This window comes from Phyllobates terribilis, unplaced genomic scaffold (assembly GCF_046119375.1).
Source record: "Phyllobates terribilis strain yellow unplaced genomic scaffold, ASM4611937v1 Scaffold_4__5_contigs__length_816908805, whole genome shotgun sequence".
Taxonomy (NCBI): domain Eukaryota; kingdom Metazoa; phylum Chordata; class Amphibia; order Anura; family Dendrobatidae; genus Phyllobates; species Phyllobates terribilis.
In genome coordinates this window covers 774,983,944-775,009,407 of record NW_027362764.1, presented here as the reverse complement: position 1 = coordinate 775,009,407, position 25,464 = coordinate 774,983,944, and the positions used below count along the sequence as shown (strand labels likewise).

At 43.4% G+C, this 25,464-nt stretch overlaps 1 protein-coding gene across 5 annotated transcripts in view; it reads left to right on the top strand.

Annotated features, from left to right (window-relative positions):
- TRAPPC9 (trafficking protein particle complex subunit 9) overlaps positions 1 to 25,464 on the top strand; it is a 667,549-nt gene that overhangs the window by 260,887 nt on the left and 381,198 nt on the right. For 4 of the 5 annotated variants that reach the window (XM_073679927.1, XM_073679930.1, XM_073679928.1 and 1 more), the window contains one exon: positions 7,447 to 7,640. In XM_073679927.1, the coding sequence (XP_073536028.1) occupies positions 7,447 to 7,640 (194 nt within the window). The remainder of the gene's footprint in view (positions 1 to 7,446; positions 7,641 to 25,464) is intronic. The other variant, XM_073679931.1, reaches the window with a different exon arrangement.

Here is a 25,464-nt window from a genome sequence, read left to right as displayed (position 1 = left end):
CCTGTTGTAAGACAAAATAGAGAGATGTGGCAGCCTAGCAGAACCAGATGGTCCATATACCTCATGGTTGGTCATCTCACTTGCCCCACCTAATTCTCTATGTCCTCTCGTAGAGATAGCCGGGCCGCGGCTGTGGCAGTTAAGATTTTGGTTAGTAATTTGTTAAGCACACAGAAGAGACTTTTTTTTTTTTTTTTTTGCAGATTGGTAATGGTCACATTTTAAATGGATGACCATTCATCTGAATGACCACAGCCTTTCTCAATGCAGAGGACCATGACTGGGAAATATCTGTCCACCAATATTTCCCTGTAAAAATCAGCTGCTTGCCAGTAGTGCCACAGAGCCAAAACCGGATGGAGCTGATGGTTCAGGCCTCTGTAGAGGTGCACCATGGTGCATAACCACTGCTGGTGGGTAAGATTTCTTAATTTATTTAAGCAGGTGATTCTACAGCTAGAAGACTGTGGGCTTCGCTGGCGTTAATTAGTGTGAGTGGCTGACACCTTGAGTAAGTGCCAAATTGAGGTTGGTACATTAGAAGTTTGGCTCTATGATTGAGATGCTTCCTAAGCATTGCTTTGCCCAGAGTTAGTTTTTTTTCCCCCAGAGATTGAAAGGGTTGTTCTCACCATTAAAAGTTCAAAAAATAAGTTATTTGTAGACCTGTAGATATATGATCATTCGGACCCGCACCAATCCCAAAAGTGTGACTATGGAATGGAGTAGTGATGACCAGGCACAGCTCGGTTTTCTCCGGCAGTCCCTTAGAGAATGATTAGAGTGGAGCAGAAATGCTCGACCATTTCAGAGCCTCCTCCTCTGAAGTTGTGAAGGTCCAATTGCTGGTTCCTCCATTGATCTCATGATCATTCGTCTAGTACCGCACTCAACTTTTTCTGGCGGTCCAATGGGGAAAAAGTAGAGCAGTGGTGCGCATTCACGGCCTCTAATCCATTCTGACCATTTACTTATTTTTCAGAGCTTTGGTCTCTGCGTGTGTGTGTATCCCAGATACCCAACCACCACTAATGTGCAAGCTATCGCTTTAAAGGGTTATTTCCCCTTTAAAAAAAAACATCCCCAAGAACGGGACTCAGGAAGTGTAAGAATTGAGCTCTGCAGCCTGGTCCTGATTGGAGTGGAGATGCTCATGCTCGACCTCTACTCCATTCATTGTCTTTGGTGCTGCCAGGGAAAGCCAGGCTAGTTTATTTAACATGGAATTCTATTTCCAGGGCCCCATTTTTGGATTGCATTGGTGGGGGTCCGACCGCTGAGACCCGCACTAATCGGCAGAACTTGGAGTGGCGGTGCACTTGCTCGACCGTCACTCCATTCATTCCCTATGGGGCTGCTGAGTGCATTGCTCAGCTTTTTCCGACAGCCTCGTAGAGAATAAATATAGTGCCACTCGGGTGTCCAAGCTTCTGCTTCTTATTGTAACCGGGATAAAAATTTCCCATTCTGTTGATCGATGCGGGTCCCAGCTCTCAAACCCCCACCGTTGAGTAAGCAGCGGTTTATTTACTGCTTGTTGTTACTGGATAATCCCTTTAAGTCTTGACCCAAGGTGCCATATATCAAAATATCCAAGAATTTTCCATTGTTTAGGAGGCTGAACACTCACTACTAAAAAATGGTGCAGTACTTTATTTCCCCTGTGGTGGCGCTTCAGAAATGCTGAACACTTGCTCATGCACAGATCACAGCCGATCACTTTGGATCCAATCAGAAGGACTGTGCTAGTAATGGGACCCCCTGACACAATGTGTGAACGCACCCCAGGCCTAACGTGCTTGCTGCAGGGTGTGAATAATTTATCCTGGAGACATATTACAGCCAATATCTTGCCTTGTTCGGTTTTTCTGGATTCAGCAGCGGTAAAGCGCTCGCCGCTTATCCTCCCTAAATCCTCCCGGATCACTATTGCTTTGCCATTTGGGTCATTGATCGAGGAGCCTGTGACTGATCGATAATGAGCAGCTATTATAAATCTCATGCTTTATTTAGCGTCCATTGGGAGAGTCAGGCGTCTGCCCAATAAATGAGAAATCACTCACACTTACACCAGCGGCTTCTTAACCGGCACAGGAGGCTAAACGGCGGTACAAAGCGGGAACTGCTACTTCCAGATGCCGTCTGGATGATATCTGTAGCTGCGGTATATAGCGTATACACAGGTTCTCGTATTTTACATGGTACATGGAGGAGGTTGGCGGTGGCCGGCTCTTTGATTGACGGCACGGCAATTCACGTCTTTGTGAATTTTAGGCACTAGGTGCACTAATTTTTTGTATTATATTCAGTGCTGGCACTGTATGGCCATATTTGTGTACTTTACGGTAATTTTTACTATGTGGGCACTGTAGGACAGTATCTGCACAAAGTGCGGCGCTCTGAGCTGGGTGACATGCTTTTTGTGTTTTGGTAATAAGTGAACACTGTATTTGTGCACTGTGTGCCATAAATCTCACTATTATGATTTATCTGGGCACAGTATGCCAGGGTAGCATGCTCTGTTTCTTGTCAACATATGACGCCATGTTAGCACTGTATTTGTGCACGATGTGCTGTAAATGGGTTCTCCATTCCTTTATCTGGGTACCACTCCTAGGTTTAGTTTGTGCTATTTATCTGGGCACTGTTTTCTGGGGTATCATCACCTGTGTTTCTTGACAGTGCATGGCACTATGTGAGCACTGCAATTGTGCACTATGTGCAGTAAAATATTGCTCCAAAATACTGTCTGAGCTCTTCAACATTATCTATAGGTAATATGTGCATTATTTATCTGGGCACTGTATGTCTGGGTAGCATGCTCTGTTTTTTGGCAACTTATGTCACTACATGAGAATTTTATTTACGCACTATGTGCGTATGTCTATCTATGGGTTCTCCATGACACTGTCTGGGCACCACACTTCTATCTCTAGGTAAAGTGTACATTATTTATCTGGGCACTGTATGGCAGGGTAGCATTCCCTATGTTCATTGACAACATAAGGAACTAACTGTCGACTGTATTTGTGCAGTATATCTAGTAAAATGGTGCAAGCACGGCGCTACATGAGCACTGCAAGCACGGCGCTACACGAGCACTGCCAGCACGGCGCTACACGAGCACTGCAAGCACGGCGCTACACGAGCACCGCAAGCGCGGCGCTACACGAGCACCGCCAGCACGGCGCTACACGAGCACTGCAAGTACAGTACAGTACATTGTGCTCCAAGACATTGTAGGAGCTCCGGGAGGATAACTCCATGTAAGAGGTGGTCTATTTATCCGGGCAATATATGCCTCTAACTTATCTAGGCTGTATGACACTTCGGTTGTATATTACTAAACCTAGTATTATTACTAAACCTAGTATCGGTTTTGCTAGAAAACTCACTATAGCACTGCATACTCTGCAGGTTGCTTCTCCTCTTTTTCTCTTGTGAGTTATGATAGATTCCCATCCCCAGTATCGCTCCACAGCTTAGTGATCACTTGTGAGACGAGAGAATTTCTCCTTGGTGGGGAAAGAGAGGAGGGATTTTTCCCTACAATAGGTCATTGATATCAGATCTATGAGGGGTCAGATACCCGGCAGAGGATGCACTGTAGCCCCATTCATCTCTCCACACAACTGTGCCACACATAGAAGAACCTCATAGCCACCCGCCTAGACTAGCTCCCCACCACCACACAAGACACAACTTCTTGTGAGATGACCAGACCTGCCGCCCATCTCTCGGGCCCTGTAGATAGTTGGCACGCTCAGTGGTGGAGAAGGAGGGCAATGACCCAAAATCAGCTACTTTACTGGCAGCTCCAATATGGTTTTCTTTAAGAAGCCAATGAGCGAACCCTGGGGGGGCTAACTTACTTTTTTTTTTGCTTTACCGAAGACCATTGTATGGAATAGACAAAACCCAAGAAAAAAAAGAAAATGAGCATATACCCTGTAGTAAGTAACTAGTAATAGTACATGTAAATATCATAGAATACTTAGTTAACACTATTTTTATTTAAAAAAAAATGTAAAAGCCATCCCACCACGACAAGGTGTACCCAACCGGGACAGTCCTATTCCGTCTCAAGTATTAAAACCTTAACTAGTGTTAGACAACCACAGTGCACAGTGTCGTGGCCCTCCTCTCTGAGATGGGCATTTCATCTATATAGCGTTCCATGGACACGAGGCTGAACAGTCGGGCCTCTTTCCTGCTCTGCCCCCATCTACATTGAGGTCGGCTGACACAAGGTGAGGTTTTAATACTATATACTGACATGACAAACTCTGGCTCACAGGGTGGTTTTATTTGGCCTGTGACTCCAGAACCACCACCCCTATGTGGTGTCATTATTCTGTATGAAGGACTGTGTGGGGCCCATTATACTGTGTGGAGGACTGTGTGGGGCCCATTATATTGTATAGAGGACTATGTGGGGCCCATTATACTATATGGAGGACTATGTGGGGCCATCATTCTGTATGGAGGACTATTTGGGGCACATTATTCTGTATGGAGGACTATGTGGGGCCCATTATTCTGTATGGAGGACTATGTGGGGCCCATTATTCTGTATGGAGGACTATGTGGGGCCCGTTATACTGTATGGAGGACTATATGGGGCCCATTATTCCGTATGGAGGACTATGTGGTGCCCATTATTCTGTATGGAGGACTATGTAGGGCCGTTTTTCTGTATGGAGGACTATGTGAGGCCCATTATACTATATACTGGTTGGCCCGCGACTTAGTCAAAGTTTTTCATTTTGGCCCTCTGTGTGTTTGAGTTTGACATCCCTGCTATATACAGAATAGCACCGTCCCGGTTGGGTACGCCTTGTCATGGTGGGATGGCTTTTACGTTTTTACTTTTAATCAAAATAGCGTTAACTAAGTACCCTACATTATTTACGTGTACTATTACTATTTACTTACTACAGGGTATATGCTCATTTAGATTTTCTTTTGGGTTTTGTTTGTGACATGGCCACAGTGTGAACATGCTCCTACACATTGCAGATATACCAATTTATGCTTCTGCTCATTTCTTTGGTTTCATTGTATGGAATAGCACTTTTCTATTTTATATATAAAGTTGAAACCAGAAGTTTCCATACACTATATAAAAATTCATGTACAGTATGCATGTTTTTGTTAATATCTGAGATGAAATCAGAATAAACCTTTCCCGTTTTAGGTCTATTAGGATTACCATCATTTTTAACAACATGATGCTGCCACCCTCGTATTTCACAGTTGGGATGGTGTTTTTAGGTGTCCAAGGTTCTCCCTTTTTCCTCCAAACGTAACGATGGTCATTATGCCCAAAAAGTTCAATTTTAATGTTCTCAAACCACAGAACATGTCTCCAAAAATTAAAGGTCTTTGTCCCCGTGTGCATTTGCAAACATTAATCTGCCTTTTTTATGCTTCTTTTCGAGTAATGGCTTCTTCCTGGCAGAGTGGCCTTTCAGCCCATGTTGATACAGTACTTGTTAAACTGTGGATATTGACACAATCTTACCAGCTTCCATAATCATCTTCACAAGGTCTCTTGCTTTTGTCCTTGGGTTGATATGCACATGTCGGACCAAAGCACGTTCATCTCTGGGACACAGAACCCGTCTCCTTCCTGAGCGATATGATAGCTGGACTTTCCCATATTGTTTGTACTTGCGTATAATTGTTTGTACAGATGAACGAGGCACCTTCAGGTATCTTGAAATTGTACCCAAGGATGAGCCAGACTTGTGGAAGTCCACAATTCTCTTCCTGATATCTTGGCTGATTTCTTTAGACTTCCCCATGATGCTTCACAAAGAAGCAGTGTGTTTTAACTCAAATGTTGCAAAAAAAACCTATCAGAAGCTTCCAAACACATGACACCATCATATGGACAATCCAGAATTGTTTAAAGGCATAGTAATCTCTTAGTGCATGTAAACTTTTGACTTTGCAGTAAGTAATAAAAATGCCTTAAAACATTCTCTCTCTCTCATTATTCTGGCATTTGGAAAATATCAAAAATGATGGTAATCCTAATTGACCTAAAACGGGAAAGGTTTATTCTGATTTCATGTCAGATATTGATAAAAACATGCAGATGTGTCTCTTTATATAGTGGATGGAAACTTCTGGTTTCAACTGTATATGTTTCACAATGGTAAGCTGATTTATATGGGCCGGACAGAACCAATAAGGACTCATAAGGAGTCATTGAGGTGGAGGATAGTTAATGAATTTGGGAATTTATGACACACTTTTCCTTTTATTTTTCTTTTAATTAAGCTTTTGTAAGTTACAAAATTTTTATGCCATTAATCGAAAAAAAGAAGAAGAAAAGATCGAAATCTACGGGGGGGGAAAAAAAAAGAAGCGCCTCACCGAGTACTAAATTTATATTCATTTTTAATTTCTTTTTTATTATCTCGTTCTCCGCGTTTTCTGTTTGCAGAAGTCAGTCCAGAAACCAAACATGATCTTATGCAGTTTAATTAGCTTTTAATTGCTCGTTAAACATCGCTAGGACGGACGATATCACTTTTTAACATTCATCGACCGCGCTCTGTGCCTCGTCCGCCTTAATTGTTTGTACAAATAGACCTTTATGATTTTTAATACAGTTAATTTATTACGTCGCGCTTCTGTAATTTTTACAATGTTGTTGTTTTTTGTTTTTTTTATTTTATTTCATTCTTTTTTTTTTTATATATTTATGCGATACCCAGAAAATGATCCAACTGGAATGCAATTTTTTTTTACTGAAGCTAAAATCTTTTCCCATGACTGTTTAGAGTTACAGGGATTGTCCTATCTAGGACATTTATGGCTTATTAGCAGAACAATGGCCAATAAATCCAAGTTGGACTGATTGGCCCTGCGTATGTCTGAAGGATTTAGACCCCACTGCTCGCTCTCAAGAATGGAGAGGTAGCTGTGCATGCGCGCCTCTCTCCATTCATTTCCATGAGAAAATTGCCAAACATTACCCATCGCTCCATCCATGAAAGCAGGTGACCAGGCCCCATTCTCGAAATAGATCCAGGTCACAATGTTGGTCCCCGCATCTATCGGACATGGCGTGTACTGTTGACGTACCATAAATGTCTTAGATTAGACAACTCCTTTGTGACTTTGGATGATCAGACAGTAGACCAATATATAGGGGTGATCAAAGATGCCTTTAAATTGGGCAATGACAAACCTAAAACTCTCTGAGTCTCTGAAACGTATCGGGAAGGGAATAGCATAGAGATGGGAGAAGAAATGGAGGTCAAGAAGTCCAGAAGTCGTCAACAAGTTGTGATGCATAAATGTGGTTGGGTAGCCAGCAGCTGCAAAACATTGTATTTGTTGGGTAGAGGTGACAGAAAGTACCCCCAAAAGTTCCTAGGATTTCCATCTCCTTGTCTGCCTGTCCACATTTCCTCCTGTGTTTCTCCTCAGGATGGCCATCCAGGTGGACAAGTTCAACTTTGAGAACATCTCAGAGCCTCCAGAGGACAACACGCAGTTTGCCAACCTGAGAGAGGTGGAAGAAGAGCGGCAGCAAGCCAAGGGTTTGGAGATCAACAACAAGCTGGACATCCACTGGAAGATCATATCCTTTCCTAGATCCATGGCCACTGCACATGACTACGGTTTGTGTCCTTGGAACTTGAGTATCTGACCAAAAAACACTACATTTTTTTTTTATGGTATCTGTCGCTGTATTTTATAGATCTTTGGTAAGGTTCAGCTTGTCAACCAAATTTTTATCCATAAAAAAAATGAAGACATTATGATAAGGTTTCAATTTGAAAGACTTTGCCATTTTGTGCCATTAGCTCCTGTGAAGACCTGTGTGTCTCCATGGCTACAGACTACAAACAAACTCTGTAGTCGGATTTTGCTTTTACATTATCATTTTTATTCTTTATTTTTTAAAGTGATCCTGGCAGAAGATTTGACTTGTCTAAACTTCTCCTAATGCAATATTGGCGATTGGGAGGGCAGTTGAAACTAATCTAAGTACTAGATCATGCATCATGACTGATGATGAATCCTAGTTTTACCCCTCCTAGTGGAGTGATCAAGTCACCAGTGGGGCAGCCTCTGACCTACAGTATGTGTCTGCAACCATGGAGACACATTGACCTGCCTAGGAGCTGTAGATGCAAAACGACAAGATATTTTTATTTGAAACTTTTTTTGCAATTGTATTTTTTATTTTATTTTGGATTAACTGAAGCAATCAAAAATTAGTTGCAAATATAGATCTTCCCATAGAAAAAAATCCTTTTTTTAAAAAAAAAAAATATACACTAAGTACATTGACATGCATTTTTGTCAGCAAAGTAATGGTTCATGTGTGAGCCACGTGACTATGTTGGTCCCTGGTACTACTACTTAATTGAATGAGATGTATTACAGGAGTTGTCCAGGCTTGAAGCCAAAGTCTGCAGGCACTCTGTGACTGCAGACTTCTGAATCTTGATAACGTGCGGTGCGCACACTGTTATGATTCACTGGTATTGCTGGTGAGAGCATTCGGCCACATTCCGACTAGACGTGCCTGACTTCTTTCACTACAAGTGAATTCAGAGAAGCTGTGCACGTCTAGTCGGCATGTGACCGCATGTATGCAAATTGCGTACATGCGATCACCAGCAATACCGGTGAATCCTGACACCACATGCTGTCAGGACTCAGAAGTCTGTATACACATAATGACTGCTTACTTTCATTCAGAAAGCTGGACAACCCTCTTTAAAGCAAAAATATTGTCGTATTCCTCACAAAGAAACAGTGGTACCTGTGTCAGAACCCGTGTCAAACAAGTGAGTTCTGTAATGTTGCCTTAAGGTAAGTCGATTTATTATTTCTATATTGCACCATTTTTAGGCCAGTGGTAGAGAAATCCGCCATGTGCCAATCCAGCCCGTATCGGCTTGATAAATCCCATTTCATATGCAATGTATCATTAAACTTTCTTGTCATTCTGCAGTCTGCGCTGCTGGTAGCTCGCCCCCCCATGACGCGCGCTGAGAAAAACACATCCCTGCCGCATCAAATGGGTTTATTACAAAACAACAGGCTCTGAATTGCATCAGGAGAGAGGAGCGCTGAAAGGGCATCCTCTCCATCGAGTCCTCCATTCACATTCTAATCAATTTAGTCTGCCCTGCGAGTCCTCTCGGGAACGCCGGCGTCTGTGGCTCTGTCCCTCGACACTTCTTTTGAGCGACTTAATGGGTGAAAAAAATAATACTAAAAAAAAAAAAAAAAGAAACAAATTAAAAAAAAAATAATCTCCTTTTAGTTTATGGTGCGGCACCGGCAGCGGCACATTGTTCTGTTCTGCTGTCAGCTGGGTCAGCGCTGCATAGTAAAAGCGCAGTCTCATTGAAATAAATTTCCATACCGTTCAACATTTGACACTAACCTGTTTTAAGCAAGTTCTGAAGGGAAGAAACTTTTCAGGATAGGAACACAAAAGAAAAGTTCTGTTTACTTTTTCTTCTAGTTTAGTTAAGTCTTAAAGGAATAGTCTAAGCAAAGAAAAGAAATGCTTTAAACATACCTGTCGTTTCAGGAATAAGCTGTTGTGAGTGATACAGTCTCTCGAATTTCTGATTTTTCAGCAGTTTCGCTAATTTTCAGTTGTCTCTGAGCTAGTGAGTGTAGACTTGCTGCTATGATGTCTCCCATACACAGCACACACAGACATGAGTGGTTTCTGCTCTCCTGCCTCTATGTAGTACGTGTTCAGAAGCAGCAGCATCATGGAGGACATTATTCAGCATTACTATGCAGTGTAGCTGTGAATCTAGATGTGGGGTGAGATAAACACTTACTATAAAGCAGCACCATCTATATATGTATGTCTGTTTTTCACTCTACTGTCTCTATGGAACACCCTTCAACCCCAACGATTAGTGTATTTCTCACATAACCCCCCATCCCCCAGGAAACTGTTAAAATGATCTATTCTTGATGGAGGTTTCTTTCCCTAGACTCCACAGACCATTGTGTTAATCTATTGTAATTTGAGTGATTTCCAACCATATATTGTATGTCAGAGTCTACATGGTAAAGTGTATCTCTCAATTCATGAGGAATAACACTATTTCTTGCCATTAGATGACTTGTATCCTGCATTTTCCATCAGTTTTTCCCTTTGCAGGATCTATTTTTTTTTCAGTTCTCTCTGAGCTTGTGGGCTGATTTGATGTTTCCCATAGCCAATGAGGGAGTCCTACTCTCCTGTCTGTATGTAGTACATGTTCAGATGTAGCAGCAGCATTGATGACATTATACATTAGTACTAAGCAGTGTAGCTGTGAATCCAGCACTTGTGTGAGCTTAACACACTCACTTGATAGCAGCACTATCTTAAGGTGTCCATATCTTACTCCAGCTCATTTCCTCCTCTCCCCATACAATTCAGTAGGCAGCTCTAATCTAATTCCTCCACGAGATGGCAATCAGTTTGGTTTTTGGGCCGGCAGGATGCATCTTAGCAGTTTTTCAGAATGAATGATGAATGCAGGAAGCAGGGGGAGGAGAAGTGGCTCATAAGTGGAGGGAAAAAAAGCCATTTTCTCAGATAAGATATACTACAAAGTTTCATATACCACTTGCACTATTGATTTATGAAAGTTTAAGGGACTTTAAGAATAACTGCTCGGGTTATTTGCTTCACACGCAATCACTGTACACAACAGTCGTCACTTAATTCTTCACTTGTTGCCCGTTACTGAGCCTGCAGGTGCAAGCAAGCAAGCCGACCCACCCACAGGCAGTGGAAAGCAGCTTCCAGCATGATGACGCTCTAAAAGGCCTCAGTAATGCAGTAATTTGTGCGATATTGGTGAGAGCATGCCTATTGGAGCAGATTGGGCCCAGAATTTTTCAAAGAAAAATCCTAGACATGGTTGATAAAATTTGGATTAATTAAAGGGATTTGCCCGGTCTTGGGACAAAAGTCTGCAAACTGCCGAATCGTTACAGCATTCACAATTCCTCAGCATTTTCGCTGCGAGTGGGTGATCACATGCAGACTAGACTTTTGTGTGTCTCTCAATAGAAGAAAATCTAGTTGGCACGTGACCGCAAGTGTGGAAATGGCATACATATGGTGACGTGACCGCCTGCTCGCAATGGGAAAAGTGGAGAATCGTGACGGTGTGCACAATTCCATGGCATTCCCACTGTGAGTGGGTGTTCACATGTAGACTAGACTTATGTGTGTCTCTCAATAGAGGAGAATCTAGTCAGCATGTGATTGCAAGTGTGGAAATTGTATACATATGGTGACGTGACCGCCTGCTTGCAATGAGAATAGCGGAGAATCATGACAGCATGCACAATTTCTCGGCATTTGCACTGCAAGTGGGCAATCACATGCCGACTAGACTATTTTGTGTCTCTCCATAGTAGAGCATCTAGTTAGCATGTGACCTCAAGTGTGGAAATTGCATACATTTGGTGACGTGACCGCCTGCTTGCAATGAGAATAGCGGAGAATCGTGACAGCGTGTAAAATTTCTCGGCATTTGCACTGCAAGTGGGCGATCACATACCGACTAAACTTATGTGTTTCTCTCAATAGAAGAGAATCTAGTTGGCTAGTGTGCAAATCGCATACACATGGAGAGAAGACTGCCTACCCGCAGAAGGAATAGTGGAGAATCGTGGCAGCTTGTGGCAGTCTGCGGTTACTCAGAGTGACTGCAGACTTGTGTCCTAGGTCTGGACAATTCCTTTAAGTCAATTTTGGGTGGCAGAGGTCGCTGCGTCCTTTACATTTCTGACCTCACAGAGTGTTGCTGAATATTCGGTGAGACTGGAAGAGGGTTCCAAGTCTCCCCACATGGCCGATGCCGGGGGAGGTGAGGAGCAGACACTTGGATCGTGACTGGGGAGATGAGCCACGACCAGAGGTGTCTGTCACCCACTTACTACCCTCAGAACCACATTGAATATAACCCAACACAAAAGTTAGAAAAATACTTGATTTAATTTCGACAAGGAATATAAAGGTATTCACACATCTAAAAGCAATTAAAGGCAATGTGCACACTTAAAAGTGACCAATAATTAGCAATAATAATAAATAATTAATAATTCCGGATAGATAAATCTCCCAATAGAATTACAAACAATCAATCATACAACACCACATGATGTATAAAAATAAGAATGCCGAGGATCCGTGTAAGAGGAAACCCGCACGTTTTGCTGCTGCCCAGCTTGGTGGTCTTACACAGACCCTCAGCGTACACCTACCATTATTTAAAGTGTAACCGTCATTTACATTTTTTTTTCATAAAATAATAGTACAAATGAAAATAAACTCTTGATATATATCTTTCTTTGAGAAATCCACTTCTCTTCTTCTTCTGAACTGATCTTTCATTTTCAAAATTCTCAATTCTCAGATAAAATGTGTATTTTTTTTATCGATAATTTACCAAAGAAATTTTTAATTATTTCTCACAATTAACTTTGCACATTGTTTTTCCATTCACGGTGTTCCTATATTATGGGTTTGAGGAAGGAGTCCCCAATATTACATGGGACTATTGCTGGGGGTCTCCCCTTAATTATCATATCATGGGGGACTGTTCTTTGTGTGTTTTTAATTGCTTTTAAATGAGGGCATAGCTTTATATTCTGTGTCTAAATAAAGTTATATATTTTGCTAACTTTTGTGTGTACACGGGTTATTTTAAGTGTAGTTCTGTTCTTATGGAGCAGTAGGAAGAGGGTAGATCTCCGCTGATGGACGCCTCTGGTCCTAGCTCATCTCTCGAGAACAAAAGAATGAGGCAGTTGCAATCCAAGTCCCTGATCCTCGGTCCCCCTGACTTCTTCCTTTTGCTTGTCCCAATGGCTTCTCTGCCTAGAACTGAAGTCCCAGACTGTTATGCCTTTATGCATCGTAACAGACAGGAGAGCGGGAGCAGAGACAAAGACCTGCCTCCATTTCTGGTAGAGAGATAAAGACCCGCCCCCAGTTACTGTAAAGAGGTGAAGACCCGCCCCCAGTTACTGTAAAGAGGTGAAGACCCGCCCCCAGTTACTGTAAAGAGGTGAAGACCCGCCCCCAGTTACTGTAAAAAGGTGAAGACCCGCCCCCCAGTTACTGTAAAGAGGTGAACACCCGCCCCCCAGTTACTGTAAAGAGGTGAAGACCCGCCCCCAGTTACTGTAAAGAGGTGAAGACCCGCCCCCAGTTACTGTAAAGAGGTGAAGACCCGCCCCCAGTTACTGTAAAGAGGTGAAGACCTGCCCCCAGTTACTGTAAAGAGGTGAACACCCGCCCCCAGTTACTGTAAAGAGGTGAAGACCCGCCCCCAGTTACTGTAAAGAGGTGAAGACCTGCCCCCACTTACTGTAAAGAGGTGAAGACCAGCCCCCACTTACTGTAAGGAGGCGATGACCCGCCCCCACTTACTGTAAAAAGGTGAAGACCAGCCCCCACTTACTGTAAGGAGGCGATGACCCGCCCCCACTTACTGTAAAGAGGTGAAGACCTGCCCCCACTTACTGTAAAGAGGTGAAGACCTGCCCCCACTTACTGTAAAGAGGTGAAGACCTGCCCCCACTTACTGTAGAGGTGAAGACCCGCCCCCACTTACTGTAAAGACCCGCCCCCAGTTACTGTAAAGACCCGCCCCCAGTTACTGTAAAGAGGTGAAGACCCGCCCCCAGTTACTGTAAAGAGGTGAAGACCCGCCCCCAGTTACTGTAAAGAGGTGAAGACCCGCCCCCAGTTACTGTAAAGAGGTGAAGACCCGCCCCCACTTACTGTAAAGAGGTGAAGACCCGCCCCCAGTTACTGTAAAGAGGTGAAGACCCGCCCCCCACTTACTGTAAAGAGGTGAAGACCCGCCCCCCACTTACTGTAAAGAGGTGAAGACCCGCCCCCCACTTACTGTAAAAAGGTGAAGACCAGCCCCCACTTACTGTAAGGAGGCGATGACCCGCCCCCACTTACTGTAAAGAGGTGAAGACCCGCCCCCACTTACTGTAAAGAGGTGAAGACCCGCCCCCACTTACTGTAAAGAGGTGAAGACCTGCCCCCACTTACTGTAAAGAGGTGAAGACCTGCCCCCACTTACTGTAAAGACCCGCCCCCACTTACTGTAAAGACCCGCCCCCACTTACTGTAAAGACCCGCCCCCACTTACTGTAAAGACCTGCCCCCAGTTACTGTAAAGAGGTGAAGACCCGCCCCCCAGTTACTGTAAAGAGGTGAAGACCCGCCCCCACTTACTGTAAAGAGGTGAAGACCCGCCCCCACTTACTGTAAAGAGGTGAAGACCCGCCCCCACTTACTGTAAAGAGGTGAAGACCTGCCCCCAGTTACTGTAAAGAGGTGAAGACCCGCCCCCCACTTACTGTAAAGAGGTGAAGACACGCCCCCACTTACTGTAAAGAGGTGAAGACACGCCCCCACTTACTGTAAAGAGGTGAAGACCCGCCCCCACTTACTGTAAAGAGGTGAAGACCTGCCCCCACTTACTGTAAAGAGGTGAAGACCCGCCCCCAGTTACTGTAAAGAGGCAAAGACCCTCCCCTCACTGTAAAGAGGTGAAGACTCGCCCCCACTTACTGTAAAGAGATAAAGACCCGCACTCGTAGTGAGACACCAACTTCCTGTATAAAGAGACCCGCACCAACTTACTGTAAAGAGATAGACCCGCCCCCAATTACTGTAAAGGGACCCGCCCACGCTTACTGCAGAGACCCACCCACGCTTACTGTAAAGAGACCCGTCCACGCTTACTGTAGAGACCCACCCCCTCTTACTGTAAAGAGACCCGCCCCTGCTTACTGTAGAGACCCACCCCACTTACTGTAGAATGATAGACTGCCCCCACTTACTGTAAAGAGAAACCCACCCCCACTTACTGTAATTAGAGACCCGCCCCCCACTTACTGTAATTAGAGACCCGCCCCCCACTTACTGTAATTAGAGACCCGCCCCCACTTCCTTTAGAACAAGAATATCAAACTCATACACAGAAGACCAAAGTTAAAAGCTTGGACAAAGTCACGGGCCAACCATCATATTTATTAACAACAAATGGCCCCACATAGTCCTCCATACAGTATGAGCACCACATAGTCCTCCATACCGTATAATGAGCCCCACATAGTCCTCCATACAGTATAATGAGCCCCACATAGTCCTCCATACAGTATAATGAGCCCCACATAGTCCTCCATACAGAATAATGGGCCACACATAGTCCTCCATACAGAATAATGGCCCCACATAGTCCTCCATACAGTATGAGCACCACATAGTCCTCCATACAGTATAATGAGCTCCACATAGTCCTCCATACAGTATAAGCACCACATAGTCCTCCATACAGTATAATAAGCCCCACATAGTCCTCCATACAGTATAATGAGCCCCACATAGTCCTCCATACAGAATGAGCCCCACATAGTCCTCCATACAGAATAATGGCCCCACATAGTCCTCCATACCGAATAATGGGCCCCACATAGTCCTCCATACAGTATAATGGCTCCACATAGTCCTCCATACAGTATAATGGGCCCCACATAGTCCTCCATACAGTATAATGAGCCCCACATAGTCCTCCATACAGAATAATGGGTCCCACATAGTCCTACATACAGAATAATGGCCCGACATAGTCCTCCATACAGTATGAGCATCACATAGTCCTCCATACAGTATAATGAGCTCCACATAGTCCTCCATACAGTATAATGAGCTCCACATAGTCCTCCATACAGTATAATGAGCCCCACATAGTCCTCCATACAGAATGAGCCCCACATAGTCCTCCATACAGAATAATGGCCCCACATAGTCCTCCATACAGAATAATGGGCCCCACATAGTCCTTCATACAGTATAATGGCCCCACATAGTCCTCCATACAGAATAATGGGCCCCACATTGTCCTCCATACAGAATAATGGCCCCACATAGTCCTCCATACAGTATAATGAGCCCCACATAGTCCTCCATACAGTATAATGAGCCCCACATAGTCCTCCATACAGTATAATGGCCCCACATAGTCCTCCATACAGAATAATGGGCCCCACATAGTCCTCCATACAGTATAATGGCCCCACATAGTCCTCCATACAGTATAATGGGCCCCACATAGTCCTCCATACAGTATAATGAGCCCCACATAGTCCTCCATGCAGAATAATGGGTCCCACATAGTCCTCCATACAGAATAATGGCCCCACATAGTCCTCCATACAGTATGAGCACCACATAGTCCTCCATACAGTATAATGAGCTCCACATAGTCCTCCATACAGTATGAGCACCACATAGTCCTCCATACAGTATAATGAGCCCCACATAGTCCTCCATACAGTATAATGAGCCCCACATAGTCCTCCATACAGTATAATGAGCCCCACATAGTCCTCCATACAGAATAATGGCCCCACATAGTCCTCCATACAGAATAATGAGCCCCACATAGTCCTCCATACAGTATAATGGCCCCACATAGTCCTCCATACAGAATAATGGGCCACACATTGTCCTCCATACAGAATAATGGCCCCACATAGTCCTCCATACAGTATAATGAGCCCCACATAGTCCTCCATACAGTATAATGAGCCCCACATAGTCCTCCATACAGTATAATGGCCCCACATAGTCCTCCATACAGAATAATGGGCCCCACATAGTCCTCCATACAGTATAATGGCCCCACATAGTCCTCCATACAGTATAATGGGCCCCACATAGTCCTCCATACAGTATAATGAGCCCCACATAGTCCTCCATACAGAATAATGGGTCCCACATAGTCCTCCATACAGAATAATGGCCCCACATAGTCCTCCATACAGTATGAGCACCACATAGTCCTCCATACAGTATAATGAGCTCCACATAGTCCTCCATACAGTATGAGCACCACATAGTCCTCCATACAGTATAATGAGCCCCACATAGTCCTCCATACAGTATAATGAGCCCCACATAGTCCTCCATACAGTATAATGAGCCCCACATAGTCCTCCATACAGAATAATGGCCCCACATAGTCCTCCATACAGAATAATGGGCCCCACATAGTCCTCCATACAGTATAATGGCCCCACATAGTCCTCCATACAGAATAATGGGCCCCACATTGTCCTCCATACAGAATAATGGCCCCACATAGTCCTCCATACAGTATAATGAGCCCCACATAGTCCTCCATACAGTATAATGAGCCCCACATAGTCCTCCATACAGTATAATGGCCCCACATAGTCCTCCATACAGAATAATGGGCACCACATAGTCCTCCATACAGAATAATGGGCACCACATAGTCCTCCATGCAGAATAATGGGCCCACATAGTCCTCCATACAGAATAATGGCCCCACATAGTCCTCCATACAGAATAATGGGCCCACATAGTCCTCCATACAGAATAATGGCCCCACATAGTCCTCCATACAGAATAATGGGCACCACATAGTCCTCCATACAGAATAATGGGCCCACATAGTTCTCCATACAGTATAATGGCCCCACATAGTCCTCCATACAGTATGAGCACCACATAGTCCTCCATACAGTATAATGAGCCCCACATAGTCTTCCATACAGAATAATGGGCCCCACATAATCCTCCATACAGTATAATGAGCCCCACATAGTCCTCCATACAGTATAATGAGCCCCACATTGTCCTCCATACAGTATAATGAGCCCCACATAGTCCTCCATACAGAATAATGGGCCACACATAGTCCTCCATACAGATTAATGGCCCCACATAGTCCTCCATACAGTATGAGCACCACATAGTCCTCCATACAGTATAATGAGCTCCACATAGTCCTCCATACAGTATAAGCACCACATAGTCCTCCATACAGTATAATGAGCCCCACATAGTCCTCCATACAGTATAATGAGCCCCACATAGTCCTCCATACAGAATGAGCCCCACATAGTCCTCCATACAGAATAATGAGCCCCACATAGTTCTCCATACAGTATTATGGCCCCACATAATCCTCCATACAGAATAATGGCCCTACATAGTCCTCCATACAGAATAATGGCCCCACATAGTCCTCCATACAGAATAATGGGCCCACATAGTCCTCCATACAGAATAATGGGTCCCACATAGTCCTCCATACAGTATAATGGCCCCACATAGTCCTCCATACAGAATAATGGCCCCACATAGTCCTCCATACAGTATATTGTGCCCTACATTAAAAAAATAAATCCTCACCTTTTACCGTTTTCCACTGCTCCGGTCTCTTCATGGTGTCTTCTGATCCTCTGCACTTCTCGGTACAGCTGGCACATTGTAATGACAGAAAAACCAAAGTAGATAAATTAAGGGGGTTTTATCCAGCAAACAAAACCCATAATAAAAAACCTCTAAAATTATTCTTTATTGTAATACTCTATTAAAATTTCAAGATAGTCACAACACACAAACATTGAATTACTAAATTGCCAGGGGTAATTATTATACTCTCCAGACGCAGAGGGGGAATGATGGGAGAGGGAATGCATCTGACACTCCCTCGTCCATCATTGCTTTCTACTGTATCAGCACCTAGGATGCCAATATAGTTGAAAATGTGATGCCGGATGAAAGTGCGCAACACAGGCCAAATATACTGGGGGACCACCCGGCGTCGCAGGCCAAATATATTCACCTGCGGGCCAGAGTTTGACATGTGCTCTAGAAAGACAAAGACCTGACCCCACTTACTCTAAAGAGGCGAAGACTCGCCCCCACTTACTGTAAAGAGGCGAAGACCCTCCCCCCACTTACTGTAAAGAGATGAAGACCCTCCCCCCACTTACTGTAAAGAGGTGAAGACCCTCCCCCCACTTACTGTAAAGAGACGAAGACCCTCCCCTCACTGTAAAGAGGTGAAGACCCTCCCCCACTTACTGTAAAGAGGTGAAGACCCGCCCCCCACTTCCTGTAATCCTTCTTGGTGGCACTGCTGTGCTAGACAGATTACACTCGACAACAGGCAGTGGGTTGATGGTGAGATACCTGGTGATCAAACTGCCTGAAAGTATAGACCCATTTACTGTACAATTTGCTCATGGTGGAGCGGCTGTGATTGACAGCTGCACACAGTGTCTGTCTGGTTGGAAAGTGATTGTCAAAAGACACTTAAGATTTCTTGAAGCAAAAAAAAAATGAAAAATTTCCTACATTCCTAAAGGCCAAAATATCTGGATTGGAAAGAGTTAACATATTGCAAAAGATACAAAAAAAACAACAAACATCTACCTAACATAAATGAGCAAATTCTGTTATTTAAAATATTCAAATGCCGACTTGATATCCGGGCGTCCTCCAGAACAAAAAGGAGGACGGGGCAGTGTGGAAATCCCCATTAAATCCGGTAATGTCGTTCTCTCCGCTCGGCTGTGCGCAGCGCAGATTATCTTGAAAGAAGAGCAGCTTTTTTTTTCTGCAAATAATTGGTTTGGAGTTTGAAAATGTCTATTTGTAACGCAGAAAAGCAAATGCCAGTAACAGATGATATTAGCAACAGAGAGAAGCAAAGGCGAGAGATTGTGACTTCACTTCTTGTGACTATCTGCTAACTTGTAGATAAGAAAGGAAGCAAGGGAAGAAGGGAAGCTCCTCTGCCAGTCTGCTCAGTGTGGAGAACGTGCCGGGGTGTCTCTCCACACAGCGGACACCGACAACACACTAACACTATGTACACAGTGACTGCACCAGCAGAATAGTGAGTGCAGCTCTGGAGGATAATACAGGATGTAACTCAGGATCAGTAATGTAATGTATGTACACAGTGACTGCACCAGCAGAATAGTGAGTGCAGCTCTGGAGTATAATACAGGAGGTAACTCCGGATCAGTGCAGGATCAGTAATGTAATGTATGTACACAGTGACTGCACCAGCAGAATAGTGAGTGCAGCTCTGGGGTATAATGCAGGATGTAACTCAGGATCAGTACAGGATCAGTAATGTAATGTTTGTACACAATGACTGCACCAGCAGAATAGTGAGTGCAGCTCTGGAGTATAATACAGGATGTAACTCAGGATCAGTACAGGATCAGTAATGTAATGTATGTACACAGTGACTGCATCAGCAGAATAGTGAGTGCAGCTCTGGAGTATAATACAGGAGGTAACTCAGGATCAGTACAGGATCAGTAATGTAATGTATGTACACAGAGACTGCACCAGCAGATTAGTGAGTGCAGCTCTGGGGTATAATACAGGAGGTAACTCAGGATCAGTAATGTATGTACACAGTGACTGCACCAGCAGAATAGTGAGTGCAGCTCTGGGGTATAATACAGGATGTAACTCAGGATCAGTACAGGATCAGTAATGTAATGTATGCACACAGTGACTGCACCAGCAGAATAGTGAGTGCAGCTCTGGAGTATAATACAGGAGGTAACTCAGGATCAGTAATGTAATGTATGTACACAGTGACTGCACCAGCAGAATAGTGAGTGCAGCTCTGGAGTATAATACAGGAGGTAACTCAGGACCAGTAATGTAATGTATGTACATAGTGACTGCACCAGCAGAATAGTGAGTGCAGCTCTGGAGTATAATACAGAATGTAACTCAGGATCCGTAATGTAATGTATGTACACAGTGACTGCACCAGCAGAATAGTGAGTGCAGCTCTGGGGTATAATACAGGATGTAACTCGGGATCAGTAATGTAATGTATGTACACAGTGACTGCACCAGCAGAATAGTGAGTGCAGCTCTGGAGTATAATACAGGATGTAACTCAGGATCAGCACAGGATAAGTAATGTAATGAAACTTAGGATCTGTAAAGCTTGGATTTTGAATCACTTAGAAAGTGAGTTAACATTATAACATGCTCTTCTATGGACGTCACAAGCTTTATCTTGCTTTCTTCGTAGTCTGTTAAAGGCACTTCACTTTACCCCACCTAAAAGTGAATTTCGATTTCTTGTCCGAAAGACATCGGAGTTAATGATGGAGCGCAGGAAAACACTGGTTATGTTGTTGTGTTGGTCGGGTCTGGTCAGAAGGTCTGTTGATCCCATGCAGGGGTGCCCTGTCTGAGGACCAGCTAATTAATATAACCCCTTAAGCATTTTCTAATGGATGGAAGGAGACAGAACCAGGACGACATCAGGAATGTAGCAGCCCTGCTTGCAGTGATTTACCGAAGTGGTGATGGAGAGAGGCCAAATCTCTGCACCAAACTAACCGACCAAGACGAGGTGTCAGACCCCACCGGCAGAACCCATTGTCTGTGAACACTTGGTCATACCAGTTACGCCCTTGTAACTCTCGGTTGCCTTCTAGCATGAAGTCCATAGTCCCGCCATGGAGCGCTCGGTAACGTACTTGCTCTGGTGATCAAGCTGAAACATTTGCATTTAGATAGAAATGATTTTTCATTCGTCAGCATGGAGGCGATCATGTCGGCTGGAGATCCTCCAAGCTGTGGCGTAAGACAGGTGAGGGGGTTAATGGCGTTCCTCCGCGGCAAAGCCTTTCACGTTGATTTGCCTCTTAAGTGACGGAGTGCGGGGAGGCCTGGAAGTAGCGAGACCATAGCAAAGCGAGCAGCTCGCGTCAGCCCGGTCATTGCACAAATCGCGTCAGTCATTTGTGACCTCTCTCGGAGAACTCTTTCCCTCCCCACAAGTTGAGCAAATGGGATTTTCTTAGTTTTTTTTTTTTTTTATCCGAAAGAAGTTTTCCCCCTTCAGAGAAAACATTGATTTCCACCATCACAGGGAACTCATTAAAAGTCCTTTCTACAATAACCTTGTTATCTCCTCTTCATACATTCTGCAACGTTAGGAACACAATGTATCACGGCCGGAGGACTCGTCCTCCAAGAGTTATCGAGCGCGAAGATGAAATATAGGGAGATTACGCCATCGATACCTTGTTCCGGATTTGGGGGGCTCCGTGTAGGGGCCACAAGGACAAAAGTGTAACAAGTGAAGGAACCACAGTATTGCCCAAAAAAGGCAAAAAAAATAAACTTGAGGTTTTCTCAGATTTGTTAACATTTTCTATCCTCGATGATCAGCAGGACCTCCGATTGTCATCTGTTATTGAGGAGGGACCTGTGTAACAGAGGATCCATATATGAAGTCAGTGGTCGTCCATGTTTTCTACTTACTCTTTTGGAAGATCTTGAGGAGCAGATGTCTCTCTATTAACTACAATCCCCGCAAGAAAACATCTTTAAGATTTGTATATTGTCCATCTTGAGACCAAATTGCAACGTCTTGACCCCAAGTTGAACCCCCCCAGAACCTTACGAACCAGAAGAGATGACGTTTTGTCCACCAGTCACCAGATCCTGTAGCCAAGCGGTGGCTTCAGCGGACAAGTGACCATGGACGATACATCAGTTCCACACCCGGTTTAATCCACCGGATAAAGCTAGGCTTTTTCTCTTTTTGGTGAACAGTAGAACTTAAAGGGGAGGATAAAACCCTTCAATACAAGCGGCCATCATATCCTGTCTTTCGCAAAATTAAAAGAGGTTGTCAAATTAAGACGACATCTGTCTATACACTCTAGAAGTACATATGGATGTCCTAAAGAAGATCTTTTGTTTGGGACCCACCGCTCTGGAAAAGCCACCAACGGGATTTTTAAAAAAAAATAATGTACCTAAATTTATGTTTTTTGTTGGATTGGATTTCATTATAAGGCTATGTGCGCACATTAAGGATTTGAAGCAGAAATTTCTGCAGCGTTTCTGCATCTCCTTGGCAGGAAAAACCACGCGTTTTTGCCGCGTTTTTGATGTGCTTTTTGAACCGTTTTTGTACATCAATGAATGCTTTTTCGAGCTAAATAAAGTTATTTCATGGGACATTGCTTTAACCCTTGGATTACCGTCAGAACTGGGGTGAGTATATTGGTTAATTTAAATGATTAAAGAATGTGTCTGTTGTATTTCAAATAAAGCGTTTACTCTGTGTTTGTGTGTTTATTTAACTCTTTACTTTAATTAGGTTTGGTGATGAAAGGGTCTGATTGACACCTTGTCATCACCTAACAAAAGAGCTAGGTGTCAGCTGATTCCATTCACCCAATCTTCATTAGCATTCCCATTCATGTAATTTCTGGGGCAGCTGTGAGCTACTATTTTTAGCCTAGGAAGGTGCCATTAGGCAAACATGGTCCCTGGCTATTAACAGCTCACAGCTGTTTTCGTTCTATTAGCACTCAGAAGCGCTTTTGGACGCAGCGTATTTTTGCTGCGTCCAAAACGCGGTGTTCTAATGCCGCACTTTTGTTGTTGGTACATGTGAATCCACCGCATATAATGACACTTCAATCTGTCAAAATCTGCAGCGGAGACTAGCATGTCCGCTACAGAAATTGACATGCTGCGGGTGAGTTTGGGTATGTGGCCACGATCAGAAGCCGCTGCAGGATTTCCAGTGACTACCTCTTGAAGCTCATCAAGAGAATCCCAAGAGTGAGCAAAGCAGTCATCAAAGCAAAAGGTGGCTACTTTGAAGAACCTAGAATATAAGACATATTTTCAGTTGTTTCACACTTTTTTGTTAAGTATATAATTCCACATGTGTTAATTCATAGTTTTGATGCCTTCAGTGTGAATGTACAATTTTCAAAGTCATGAAAACACAGAAAAATCTTTAAATGAGAAGGTGTGTCCAAACTTTTGGTCTGTACTGTATATGATTTACATACTTTTGGTCACACGCCGAATGGGCCCATTCTTTATAGAACACACTCCTATAGTTAGAAAAAGGAAAAATAGGAAAAAGAGTAGAGGGTACTTAAAAAAAAAAAGACAAAAATCTACATAAAACAAAGTACTAAACCCAAAAATTAAAATTCAATGATGTTTATTAGTAATGATTAAAACATAGACATGCAAGTATAAAAAAAAAGTGGAAAATTAAGCCGAGAAACTACTGTGCCAAGGTGACCCAGAAAGGTAATAATTATAACAAATGTCATGATTAGCCCAAATCCCAAAAATAAATAATACTAAAATGCTAATTCCGACTGTTGGAATGGTAGAGAACATACATGATCAAGTCAATAACAAAACCTGATTATATTTATATATAAATAGTTATAAAAGATATAGAAGCATCGCTGATTAATTCAGTGGTCACGGCATTCAGTGCCAAATGTATAACGAAGAAAAATGCAGTATCAGTAAGACCTAGTGTTCATGTAAACTGCCATAAAATAACGAACCATTGCTATATATACGGGCACTGAGTGGTGCAGACACGAGACAGAGCAAAGGCCAAGTAAATATGCAGAAAAGAAGGATATGGCATAGCTCGTACAACCTGAGAGCAATAGATGGGACCCCTGACGCGCGTTTCACGTTAGCTTCTTCAGGCTTCTTCTACTTGTATGTCTGTGTTTTAATCATTACTAATAAATAAAATTGAATTTTAATTTTTGGGCTTAGTACTTCTTTTTTTGTATGTTTTTCTCTTAATAGAAGTAAATTGAGAGACGCCGGATAAGTGTAGTCTATGCATGAACGCAAGTGCATAAGTCACATACATGGATCACGTGACCGTCTGCTCGCACAGGGAATAGCGGCGAATCGTCGCAGCATCCGCACTGCACGTTGTCACAATTCATAGAGTGCCTGCAGATTTTTATCCCAAGCCCGGACAGCCCCTTTAAATACTGCAGTTTTCTCTAGAATGTATTTAGAGTGAGTCATGTGACAATATCCTTAAAAAAGAAATAAAATAATAAAATAAATATAAATAAAATACAATAATTAAATCACTAATAAAATAAAGAAAAAGTCCTGAAAATAAGTCTAAAAGGCATACCTTGTCTTTGTCCCATAAAGTACCAGTTACCCTTATTTCTTTAAAAGGGATTTGCGGTTTTTGGAAAAATCACTCTACCCTCCGTTGCAGATTGTTCTGCGTTTTACTTACCCTCCCTGAGTTTTCGCCGTCAGTCCATAACTAATTTCATCACCTGAAACCATGACACATCCTTCTTAATGGGCTTATCATCAGGTCAAAGGTGGGCAGTGTTAGTTCTTTTTTTTTAAAATATTTTTTTATTTTTTTATTTCCACTACTCCTTTGAGTATTTATTTTTTTAAATCCACTGTACGGTTCCATAGAGTAGTTTTTTTTTTATTTAATCCTAATTTGTATGGTCTTTACTAAGAGAGGCGTGGCGCACGCGACTCCTCGGGGGCTTGACTTCTGTGAGCACCGCCCCTTGGGGGCGTGACTTCTGTGAGCACCGCCCCCCTCAGTAAAGACAATCATAAAAACGATCTCTAGATAAAAAGGCCCATATCTCTGAAACCATTTGGCGGATTTAAAGAAAACAAAGCTGAGAACAAAAGGGATTAGCGGGAATAAAATTAGAGCAAAAAACGTCCCCTTTTGACCTGGTGACGGCTCCTGCCTTATTCTTTGCCCTTATCCTGTGGAG